This window comes from Alligator mississippiensis, chromosome 12 (assembly GCF_030867095.1).
Source record: "Alligator mississippiensis isolate rAllMis1 chromosome 12, rAllMis1, whole genome shotgun sequence".
NCBI classification, from domain to species: Eukaryota; Metazoa; Chordata; order Crocodylia; family Alligatoridae; genus Alligator; species Alligator mississippiensis.
Window position 1 is genome coordinate 5,350,114 of NC_081835.1, and position 12,728 is coordinate 5,362,841.

A 12,728-nucleotide genomic window follows, 5' to 3' on the forward strand; every position below is an offset into this window, starting at 1 on the left:
AAACCTAATTCAGTTTGGAACAAGGGATATCATTTAAGGTCCACTGGATCCTGAAGGTCAGTCTTCTGCCTGCTACATAACCTTTAAGATAAATCCTCAGATTTATTACTGTAAATTGCTTGGGCACTTTATAAAAAGTCACATATTCATTCTAAAGAGCAAGGAAGCACATCAGAAAGTTGCAACGTTTCCAATGCACCTTGTACAGTGTCATTTAGCTGATAAGCACTTGCATATAACCTTTGGTCCTTCACTTGAAAACAGCAAGAATCACCTTTTTGCTATGAAAAGCAGAAAAATGAAGCCTGAACCATTAATTTTACAAGATGCAAATGACAGAGGTAACAGTTAAACTACTATGTCTTCCAGAGCTGTTCAATCTTCCAATACTAAAAATATGAAGTAAAACATTTTATGCAATATATATGCACAAATACATGTCCGTCAGAGCAACATCACAACCCAGATACCAAAGCAACATTACAGAACAGACCTAATTTTGAATTCTAACTTGTGATCAAGGGCATTATATTCTGCAGCAGTAGAATTTGCCACAAAATCGTAAGACTGAATTGAAAAATGAAAAATGATCTATGGACCCCAAGTTATTAAAAAAAGAGCTTTGCATAAATGAAAAAGTCACTTTATGAAAAAAATTCCCCATGCATCCAGCCAGTGTTGAGGAGGACAGTCTCAGAACAGCGTTATGAGTTTTGGAGATGCTCACTTATATATGCTGTCTGGTTACCATTGGACACTGGCAGAGCAAATAAAAGCTAGTCCAATATGCTGAGGATGGAGCACTGTTGTAATCTGGGAAGTCTATGAGCCAGCAGAGACAGAACGCACCAAATAAAAAAGCAAACTGTAAATTCACCCAGAAAACTCACACTTTGGGGGAAAGGAGGTATTCTAAAGCCCTACTATTTACTATTTACTCTGAATCTGCAAAGAAACAAGAGCCACCACAAAGAAATCCGTCCTCACAAACAAATGTTTATGTGAATAGGATTCCTCCTTTTACAGATCAACAGGATTTGGCCATTACCTAAGGACATCATCAACAGCAGCAGTAGTAGCAGAAATCAAACAGAAAAAAAACCCTTTGAGTATCACATACATTGCCATCCTGCAGTGTTGCTCTTCAGTGTTTTGACCAATCTGTTTTTAATTGATTCTAGTAACTGGGTTTCCAACACTTCCCTTTCATCTCCACCGCTAAGAAATACTTCCAATTTTCGCTCTACAGTTTCCGCTCCTTAATTTCATCAAGTTATTGATCTGATTTTTATCTGGACAATTCATTACAGATCAGTCCTTAATGACCAGTTTCTGTATTACCATCATAGGCAAAAATAATGGCATAAGTGTGACTGGTAAAGTCCCATATTTTATTAAAATACTAAGAAGAAAAAGCTAACTGATTCAGCAAATGGCTAGAAGCTTGCTTCTTCAGCAGAGCCCATTAAAGAAGGGAATTTGCTGGAGCAGGTCCTTAGGGTATACACTTGAAGCTGCAAAGAAAGATTGAGGCAGTAATGCACTTAGTCTACAAAAGTCGTGTTCAGAGATTCAACAGGGGGTTGTTCAAATAATCCCCAAATAGTGTATCAATGAGTTGGCCAGAAGTCAGCAAAATAATATCCCTAAAAACCAAAGTAATGGACAACTCACTTGGGGAGGAGGGCAAGTCCTCCTTGTCCTCTTCCCTCTGGTCACATACTGAATATTTTCAAGCTCTGGGGTTTCAAAAAACGAAGGAACCATTACACCTACCCTGACTTAGGATGGGTAAGAAATGGGCATAGAAGAGACCATGATGCCCAACAGAAGCTCAAAACTCCCAAGTATTCCTCTCCACATCCTTTTTGCAGCTCAGCTTGTAGGCAACATGACCAAATGGAAGTTAAACAAGACTGAGCTAATATATTTGTTAGCATGTGGCATACCAATTTACATGAATCTAAGAAGAGGGTTTTTCCCCTTTCAACCTGGGGGGGGGGGGGGGGTTGTAAAAGCCCCTCAGCTTGGAATCAACTACAAGGCAGGGAGGTACAGGGGTGTACCCCACCACCACCACTCCTGCTGCTGCTTCCCCCACTATAGCACTGGGCAGGGGATAAATTTAAGAGAACCCTCCAATTTGTAAGATGTTCCATGTCTGGAATCTAAATATTGGAGGCCCATCTTAAATATGAAGTCATCTTGGATTCGTGTAAATTCAGTAATATTGACAAGCACAGAGAAAAGTAAACACACGGTGATCAGAGCAAAGTGACCAATAAGCACGAAATACAGGAAGCTTTTTGCCAAGAGTACCATGTTTTTCCTTTTGCTTGAAACAATTTCACTCTTGAATCTTCCGACCACCATTCATAGCCTACACTTCAAAAAAGTAGACAAGTCAATAATAGCATTCACCATTGCTTTTATCCTACAAACACCTAATCCAATGGTTCGCAAACTTTTTAGACTCAAGGCACCCCTCAGAAAATGCCAGCTCTTAATTTTCACTTGTTTTTTTTTACTACAGAAAACTAATAGAGTAATTCTTCTCTGGCCAAGAACTCAATGTTTTTCACACTATGGATTCCTATTTGAACTCCCTGGGTTTATCTTGTGAATCATATGTCCATACCTAACAGTGCTAACATTGTGTGGCACCCTACTGCCCTGGCACCCTGGCTGAAAATGACTATCCTAGCTCAGCACTTCTCAAACTAAAAGCGACAGCAATTACAGGTGGGATTGTGAGCCCCTAATTCTCCATAGCCTGCAGTGAACAGGGGCTGACAGCCTACAAGCTGCTCTGCAATACTGTCCCTGCCCACGTTCAGCTCTCACAGTGGGGCAAGGGCAGGCATGCAAGCAGTTGCTGAAGAGCAGCAAACGTGCAGTGGAAGTCCCATTCCCTGTCGACTGTAAGTACCCAAAAAATTACTACAGTATGGGGTTGCCCAAAAAAAGCCGGTCTGTATTGTGGTTGCAGACCAGAGGAGTTTGGGGCCTGCTGAGTAATTCATTGGAAGGTGAGACAAGGCAAAAATCACACAATAAAAGCAGAAAAAAACATAGCTGCTTTGCAGGGAAATGTGAGGCTCGACCCTAGATAATGCCACAGACACTTGAGACCTCTTTCTCCTATTGTCTTTATGGCACAAGGATCTGCTGGTATGGTCCTAATCAGAAGATCAGAGCATACAATTTAATTTCCCAAGGACAGATTATCTCACTAGGGCAAAAAGTGTGGTGTTTGCCAAACGTTTTGAAAACATGTCCCCATATCTGCTCTAAACAGGTTTATCAGAATGTCTGGTGGAACCATTAACTATTTGTAAATTAAACACAGAAGAGATGAAGCAAATGTCTGTTTGCGTTACACAAGGAATTGCTATCTAGTTTTGATATTCGCATGCTTTTTTGGAAGCTGAGTCTATTCCTAGAGTTGACAGAAGACCTTACATGAGCGAAACATGTCTGGTGGTCAGCCTGAAACGTTCCTAGTTTTGCATTAAAGACATTTGGAAAAATTTTAAAGGGGACTCCTGTCACTTTACCACCGCTTTTCAACACACTCAAGGTAGCATAACATTTGGAGGCCTTCTTGAAGACCTGTTGAGCCTACATTGTGGAAGGGGATTCTCCACGTTGGTCGGATGTAAAATTAAAGATTCAGAGTGGTCTCCACATATTTGCCCCTTGCAATAAGACCCTGAAACCTGCCTGGGGCCTCCTGCAATAATTCAGTTTCAATTACTCCTTGTTTAAATTCAGTTCACTGTTTCTAAGACTATTTTGAAAACACTCCATAGTCCCAAAGGGCTCAACCCAACTCCCATTCAAGTAAACAGGAGACTTCAAAGGGACCCATTGTACTGTTAAGCTACAAGATTGAATTTTGCTACAGAGTGGTCTCTGGAGTGTTTTTCAGAGCACTTTACAAATATTGCACCAATAAGAACAGGCCTGAACACCCTTGTCCAGGGCACAGTGGACAATCGAGATCCATCTTTTATTCTCCTGAAGTACCTGATGCAATATGAACCCGGAAAGGAAGAAACACTGAATAATTTATCAAGACTATAAAATAAAGGAATCAGGCTAAAAAAAGGTCCACTTAAATATCTGAAAAGGTAACTCACAGCAGAAAGTAAAAAATATATATTTAAGAAATGACTTGTTCCTTTTTTTATTGAGAAATGATGCAATGTTTCCATGTGATAGGGTCAAGTACTATATATTGCTCCTTTAAAACAAAGTTATATAGAAGAATGTGTTTGTTCCTGAGGATTTCAGAAGCAGTACCATCCGCTTACACTCATAAAACTTGTTTCAATACAGTAACAAACAGTGCAATCAGTTTTGGCAACAATGGAAAACATTCTAGGAGGGTTGTATAGTATACAACACCCAATCTATATAAACAATGTTCCCACAAATAAATCCCTAAGCTTAAGAGTGACTGGTTTCAAGTCCCAGAACAAATATACTCATACATATGAGGGTCTTTTAATTAGAAATGGCAATCCAAATACTTAATAAATTGAAATATTTTTGGAACTTCATGGTGCCTGGAGGCTTCAATCAGAAATAAAAAAATAAATAATGCACAGGTATAATATCTTTGGTTAATGAGTAACCTACAACAATAGGTATTGGAGCAACCTACAACAATCGGTATTAGACATGTCAATATCTTGACTATTTAAGTCTATGCCCATTAATTTCAGGTATAAGGCATGTAAATATCTTGACTATTTGAGTCTATGCCCAATCATTTCAATGGAATAAATGCAGGGGCTGCTTTTACAGTTTTTATTGAAAAATAATGGTCCTATATTGCAAGCACCCCATGGCAGGATGACATCTTCAGCTGTGTTTTGTACAGCTCTGAGCACTCTCTTGAAATGAATATCGACCGCACTTCCATAACCTCTGTTATGAAAAGCATGTCCTTGCAAACCAATTTATATCCAATAGTCAAATAAGATACACACCATCGCATCCCAATTAACTAGAAAAGAAAGTAGATATAGTTTGGAACCAATATTTCTAGCTTTACAACACAGTCAACAGTGAACAATATGAAAGCTCCCCTCTAATTAAAGGATGTTCCTAGAAGACACAGACCTACTACTTCTTTTCCAGGGACAAGTTCAGTGCCAGTAATATGCTTTAGCTGAAATAAAACTCACAGTACTGTTTTAACAAGCGGTGCAGAACTGACTACCAACATGCTTTGTTCACTCGAGTAGACTGCTGCAAGTTGGGAAAATGCTCACACTCAGAAGTGTGAACCAATAAAAATTCCTGTGCAGTTGCCGAACGGATAAAAAAGGTGAAATAAAGTGGCTGGCTGCAAATCAGTCCAAAATACATCTGGCCAATTTATCATTATTTTTAGATCTTGAGCTTCACCTTGCTGCCCTGGTGAATACAGCATTCCCATGAACTTTGATGGAAGTTTTGTGTCTGTTAAAGGCTGAAAAGGAAGGCCCATTAATTCTGTTTCCTAATATCACTAAGACTTGTGCAAAATGGCAATTATTGACCTCCTCCGGCAAGCCTTGCTCCACAGGCCTAATCACAACCTTAATTTTAAACAAATACACCTCTCACTGGAGCCTACAGGAGTTGTATTCCCATAACCAAGAGGAAAACTCAGTTTCCCCAAATCAAACGGCCTCAGGCATAATAACGTAACCACAAATATATTGCCTTTCTTATCACAGCGCTCAAATAACATCTTGATAACTAGGGGGTTAGTTATTTTTAATGCATTCCTGCAAACACCAAATGTTAACAGCAAGGTTAAGTGGTCTTTCTATTTCAATTTTCTTTATTCCTAATGTAAAATTTGGTACATACCGGCAGTCCTCGGGACTTACGACACAATCGGTTCCCGAAAACCGCGGCTTATGTCACAACGTTGTAACCCGGAGACGATTTTCTCATAAGAAACGACGTTATAAACGGGGGATTGGCTCCCGAACCAAAACCCGATACCCTATTTTCACCAAAAATCACCAGGAATTTTGTACTCGATCAATTATAGAGGAGTCCTATATCTACGTTAATGCATTTATAGTGTAAATAGCTATCGTATTGATTTGGAAAGACTTCTCTGAGGTGACTCTGCCGGACTTTTTGCAGAGCTCCTGGCTGGAGTCCCCTCGGGAGGCCTGGCCGTGCGATTTTGTGGCGTCTCGTCCGCTTTCTTAAAGAGGAAATTCGGACAGACGCTCTCCAGGGAGACGAGCGACGCCGCGAACTCGCTCGCCGGCGTCGCGTCGCGTCGCGTCACGTCGGATCCAGCGTCGTCAAGTCGCAACTGACGAAGCAGGGCGTCGATTGATAAAAATCATAAGTGCAAAACATCGTAACGTGAAACGCCATCAGTCGTATTACATACTACACCGAGTTCTTCCGCTATTTTGAGCCGTTAATAGCCGTTTTAATTAAAGTATAACTCCCCACCCCCCAGGTCAAATAAAGATTCACAAAATGAGACTAAGCAGTATTAACGCATTTTTACATTCGCATTAAGAAAGCTATGAGTGAAGACGGGGTGAGAGAAGGGAAATAAATTACCCCAGACTAAACCATGGGAAGATGGCTTGTCACCCGAGTTAAGCCGCAATGTGGCTACGGCGGTGTAAATTGCGCGCGCGTTCACCGCGGCGCCGTTGGTGAGGGGGCACGGGCGTGGGCGACCGAGGTCCCTCAGGACCGGGCCACGCCACGCTGCCTGGGGCCGGAGCCGGAGCGGGAGCGCGAGCATGGCGCCGCCCCCGGCCCGCGGCCTGCTTGACGCGTGTGGGCAGCGCAGAGCCACCCGGTACGTGCCTGCCCGCATTGCGGGGCGAACCGCTACCCGCGGCCCGCACCCCTCCCCGCGCCCCGGCCACTCACCGCCCCGCGCAGCAGCGCGCAGCCCCGCACCGCGCACGCCCTGGGCGCCGCCATCTTCGCTCGGCCCGGCCCGGCCCCGCCTCAGCCCCGCGCGCAGGCCGCGCCCACACAGATGCCGGGTATGTCCCGCACACGTGTCGGCAGCCTCCGCACTGCTGCCACACACCTCCAGAGAGGTGCCGGGTATTCCCCTAGAGATGTCAGGCACCCCCCCCCCCATATTGCTGCCAAGCGCCCCCAGAGAGATGCCGGGCACCCCTATAGATGCCAGGCATTCATCAATAGATGCTGGGCATGCCCCTATAGAGGCCAGGCCCCCCTATAGAGGCCAGGTGCCCCCTAGATAGCTGCAAGCACCCCCGGAGAGGTGACAGGCTCCCCTATAGAGGCCAGGCACTCCCCCAGATAGATGCTGGGTATCCCCCTATAGATGTCAGGCACCCCCCCCCATATTGCTGCGAAGTGCCCCCAGAGAGATCCTGGGCTCCCCTATAGATGCCAGGCACTCATCAGTTGATGCCGGGTATGCCCCTATCTAGAGGCCAGGCTCCACTATAGAGGGCAGGTGCCCCCTAGAAAGCTGCAAGCACCCCCGGAGAGGTGTCAGGCTCCCCTATAGAGGCCAGGCACTCCCCCAGATAGATGCTGGGTATCCCCCTATAGATGCCAGGCTCCCCTTAGATCGCTGCAAGCGCCCCCAGAGAGGTGTCAGGTTCCCCTATAGAGGCCAGGCACCCCCCCACACACACCCCCCCCATATTGCTTCCAAGTGCCCCCAGAGAGATGCTGCCCCGTCCCCTATAGATGCCAGGTGCTCCCCCAGATAGATGATAGGTCTCCCCCCTATAGATGCCAGCAGCAGGTGCCCCCCAGATAACTGCAAGCACCCCTGGAGAGATGTCAGGCTCCCTTACAGATGCCAGGCGCTCACTGGGATAGATGCCAGGCATCCCCCTATAGGTGCCAGGCTCCCCAATAGGTGCCAGGAATCCCCCTATAGGTGCCAGGGTGCTCTATAGATGCCATACCTCCACACGGATATAGCCCAGGCACCCCCACCTCAAATCAATGCCGTGCACCCCGCTGACCGGTGCTGGGCACCCCCAGACGGATGCACAAGGCCACCTCTTTGCTTCCACTCAGTTGGGTTTTTTTGACTCCAGAAAAATACTAGCAGAGGTTTGCTGTGGCCGAGAACTCAGACCATCACGAGGCAAAATGCTTTCTAGCGCTGTGGATTCCTGTTTGAAATCTCAGGACTTTATCTCACGCATCACGTTTACACACCCCATTAGGCTCACACCGTGTGGCACCTCGCAGCACCCTTGACCAGCTCTCAAAGCACCCCAGGGTGCCCTGATTGAGAATGGCTGCTCAAAGCCTTTTTTTGCAGTCCCAAGGCGAAGCGTAAGCACTGAAAGCGATTCCAGGGTGCAGATATGGAGTGGCTCCATTGCTGAGACGCCTGTTTGAGATCCCTGATTTTCAGTCCCTCCTCATGACCAACCCTCTGAAAATCAAGCTCTTTACACTAAGCATTACAGCGAGGCATACGCAACCTCTAGACCTCACTAAAAATATCAGCCCTGACTACAGAGAGAGGCAGGCCACCGGAGCTGAGATTAATATCCCCACTACAGATTTTAAGAAGAGAATTGACCTAGTTCTCTAATTGGATGGAAGATGCAAATCCTACACCTCACACCCAGGTAGACAGAGGGTTGGCTGGTATGGTATAGTTGGGGTCGGTCCGGTTTTGTGTAGAGGGCTGGACTAGATGTCACCGGAGAGATCCCTTCCAACCCTAATTTTCGATGATACTAAATCATGCCACTGTGTTACAACCAGGATATTCCTTGTGCAGAGAAATGTGCTGAGCCTAAAACTCTTCCTCTGTACAGCAAAACCCCCATATCTATTATCTCAGCGGCTCCTTTCACAGCAGTAGTATTTTCTTTCTGATACACATCACCAAAGCTCATCCTTTCATTTTAGGACTTCAAAAAGATATACAACTATTAGGTACCTTCTGAGATAATAAGTAAATATTATCATCCCTGTTTTTATGACTCAATCTCTGTAAATAGTGGGATGAAGGAAGGATTTCAAATCCTATTCTCCTTATGCTAGAATTTGATGAGAGGAAAAGGAGACCTCTGCTGTGAATGCCAAAGGCCCATCGACAAAGATGGCATGTTCCTACAGAAAAAAAAGCTTGGTGGAAAAAAAAATCAGGGTTTCAGTGGAGTCCCATTAACAAAAAAAGAAAAATTACACATCCCTTACAAAAATTCTACAACTTCATAAAAATACAAGTACTGACAAATACTAAATTGAACACTTTTGTTCCTGCCACCCATATTTAAGTTAAATAATGTGTTTCAATAAAGATTCTGAAGATGCTGGTATTATATTGTAATGCATGGCACTCAGAGTTAACATAAAAATGAATGGAGGCCTTTTCTTATACCAGATTGTGCACAGCCTTCAGTACTATGCTTGAAGAAATATAATTTCAGATTCAGTTTCCTGATTGTGGATTAGTGAGCGTACCGTTATCCAGCCACCCAAATGATATTGGCTGGTAATCTTATACGTATATGTAGTAGGTATATAAGCTTTCAGACAACATGTGTGGGTTGCATGCTCCAATAACATTTGATATTTGATGAGAAGCACTTTCACTGGCTCACAAAAATAATGAAGGTATCTCTACATTGTATGCTTTCAATTGTTTAGATCAAGGGTGTCAAGCATATGACCTGCAGGTCAGATCTGGCCCATGGAGCTCTAGGAGCTGGCCCATGAGTCTCAGACCAATCCATGTGCAGCATGTGGAGCAGGTCTGTCTGGTGCATGGGCTGGACCTGGTGCTGCACACAGCACAGGGGGTTGGTCTAGGGCACACCTGTGCCGGCCTAGCCCTGAACATGGACTCTAGGGCCAGTCCAGATCAGGCCGTGCAGAGCCAGCATGCAAGCTGGTCTGGTTGGTCAGGCTCCAAATACAGCACAGACCCCATGCCAGTCCCCTGTGCAACATTCAGTGCCCATGCCGCTAAGTCCATCCTGCCCACCACATGCAGCAAAAGCCCCAGAGCAGGGCTGGCACGTGCTACATGCAGGATACAGGGTTGGACTGCCTGCATGCACTGAACACAGCACAGGGTGTGCGCTGCATGTCGCACCCCACCAGACCAACCTGGCATGCTAGCTCTCGTGCATGGTCACAGTCCGGCCCACAGACTGGCCCAGCAACCTTCATCCAGCCCACAAATGAGTTTGACACCGCTGGTTTAAATTTAGCAAGCAACAAAAACGTTGAATATCCAATTTTGGACACAAAGAACTGATTTCTACGCAGGGCATAGGCAGGGAAGAGAAGGTATAGGAACCCCCATCTCCCCCCACCCAACCCAATGCAACAAAAATTCTGATGTGGCACTCAACGTGGTCAGCATTACCTCTGTGTAATGCACTTGGTGTTACTGTTCGGTGCCTATGGAAGCAACAGACCCTTCCTGGTTGGGGCTATATCTCAGCTCCCAGCGGCCTCAGTTGTGACAGGGAGCATATTGTGCTTTTTTCATATAGCCACATCCTGTAATGTCTACTTAGGTGGGGAGACAGCAAAGGAATTAGTGTAAACTCAAGTTTCAGGATTGAGGTCAAAGTCCCTATTTTGCTGCATGCAGTCCCTCCAGCTCTCTAAGCTTGCTTCCTGCAGCTGTCCTATGCATATAGCACTTCAGGAAACTGTTCTTGGCCTTCTCCACATCTCCTTCAGCATGCACCAGGCACGCAGACTTTATGCAGAGCTTTTGCTGCTGCAGCTGGGATTTGTTTAGTGTAGAACAGCCACTGACAGTTTTGAAATTAAAAAAGATTTACAGAAACATGCTGGAAGGCATTGGTATACAAATGATTGTTCAGTCCCAATGGCTGGCAATTTTAATACTAAAATACTTTTCAAAAAGTTACCTTATATCGTCAACTGGCATAATTTTAAGTGTTCTTGCATTTCTTTTTCTTTACTGTGGCAGGACTTGGTAACGTGTAATAACACACTCTTTCTCATATCCACATAGATGACCTACCTCCCAAACCATTTTTCATTAAAGATGTCTGTCAGACCCAGCACATGAATGATGTATCCAGCAGTTCAAAAAGGTTGTTTATCATTAACTTTTCATTTAAACATAAAATCATTTGACAAATACAAACTCATTATAGCCAGCAGAGCTGAATGGAATTTTCTTTCTTCCTTTAATAATTTTTCCAAATAACTTATCTGAATTCATGCTGATACATGTCAGGAATAAAATCATTTTTACAGCAGTTAAGCAAAAAGCATTTAGATTTTTATGGGTAACATTGTTCTCTAATTTAGAATGAAGGAGAATTAGGCAAAAAGCTGCTTTCCTTATTCACGTTATCAGTTCCATTGACTTGGATGGGATCCTTCTGAGTAAAATGAGCAGATTTTGCCCTTTTTGCTTTCATTGTGATCACGGACAATATAACCGCTCTAATTTGTGAGTAATTTTCCTCCTTTCTCCAGGTATTTTAGACAATAGTATGCCAGGAACTTACTGTCTAGCTTGTGATTACATTTGTGTCAAACACACAACACCAAAAGCAATTAATTTCCACACCCTTTTCCTTGTGCCGACTTTTTAACTATATATGTGGAAGAGATGATAATGCTAAGCCATGCTCTGGTGGGACTTTATGGTAAGCCCTGCCAAAAAACTTGCTACTATCAATGTGAGAAGTAAGGCAAGGACAGAGAGCTAGTGGTACTTGAGGTCAAAGCCAGAATGAAAAGGCTAATAGAGAACGTCATTAACCCAAGAAAGAAATCATTAGCAAACAAAGGCATTTCAAGGGGACAAAGTTAGAAAAGTTTCAGGGGAATAGTGGTTATGTAGGACTCTTGCAACTGCATGCTGTAATTGTGGAGGATGAAGAGCACTTAGACAACTGGACAATACCACCCATTTCAGACATGGTGCCAGAAGCAGGCAAAATGTGTGAGAGAAACCAGGATACGAAAACTCAACTCCTTCATGGGCCTAGCTTGGGTGGCTGAGTAGGCAGAGATGGGAGAACAAGGTCAGAGCCTGAAGGGATTGATAGTGCTGTTGGCCCCTAAGTGCCCAATGCTAATAGTTCACTCATCAGAGACTGAGCTTCTCTCCAGATCCTACGCCCACCTCTTCCCACACATTCCAGCATCGTCCAGCCCTCGATAAGAAACGGTCATGGCATCCAGTCAGATGCAGTGGTGAGTGCATGAAATAATAGATCGAGGTAAACACCAGTACAGTAAAAAGATGGGAAGCAAAAGGAGGGGTGGAAATAGAGAATGAGAAGCAAGAAGATTGGAACATAACACTGGAAGGAACCTCCTGGGTCCTGTGCAGTCCCCTGCTGCCAGCGGCAAACACGTTTCACGATCGTTTTCATATAGAAAGAAGGAAGCACTTGGGTAAAGGAGAGTGGTTCACGGAAACAAATACCAGATGAGCAGAAGCTTCTGAGGTTGGCAGGATAGATTTTGCTTGCTCTGTCTTTAGTCAATCATGAGTGACTGGTGCCTCCTGAATCTGGGGAGACACCCTCAGAAGCCACCGACCCTGTTAGGGTAGGCACCAGCCCTACCGACAGCATCAGTGTCAGCCGTCAGAGGGGGCACCGGCCCCATCAGGGGGGGCACGTGCACCCCCGTGTGCCCCCTACCAGCTGCCTATGTAGTCAATTATCGTATGGTTATTACCTGCCACTGCAGAAAGGTTATCAGTACACATTGAAATC

General features: G+C 44.7%; 1 protein-coding gene across 1 annotated transcript in view; it reads right to left on the bottom strand.

Annotated features, from left to right (window-relative positions):
- SUCLG2 (succinate-CoA ligase GDP-forming subunit beta) overlaps positions 1–7,005 on the bottom strand; it is a 162,286-nt gene extending 155,281 nt beyond the window's left edge. Inside the window, exon 1 of the mRNA XM_006265758.3 lies at positions 6,913–7,005. Within this exon, the coding sequence (XP_006265820.3) occupies positions 6,913–6,966 (54 nt within the window). The 5' untranslated portion in view covers positions 6,967–7,005. The remainder of the gene's footprint in view (positions 1–6,912) is intronic.
- Positions 7,006–12,728: the final 5,723 nt, after the last annotated feature.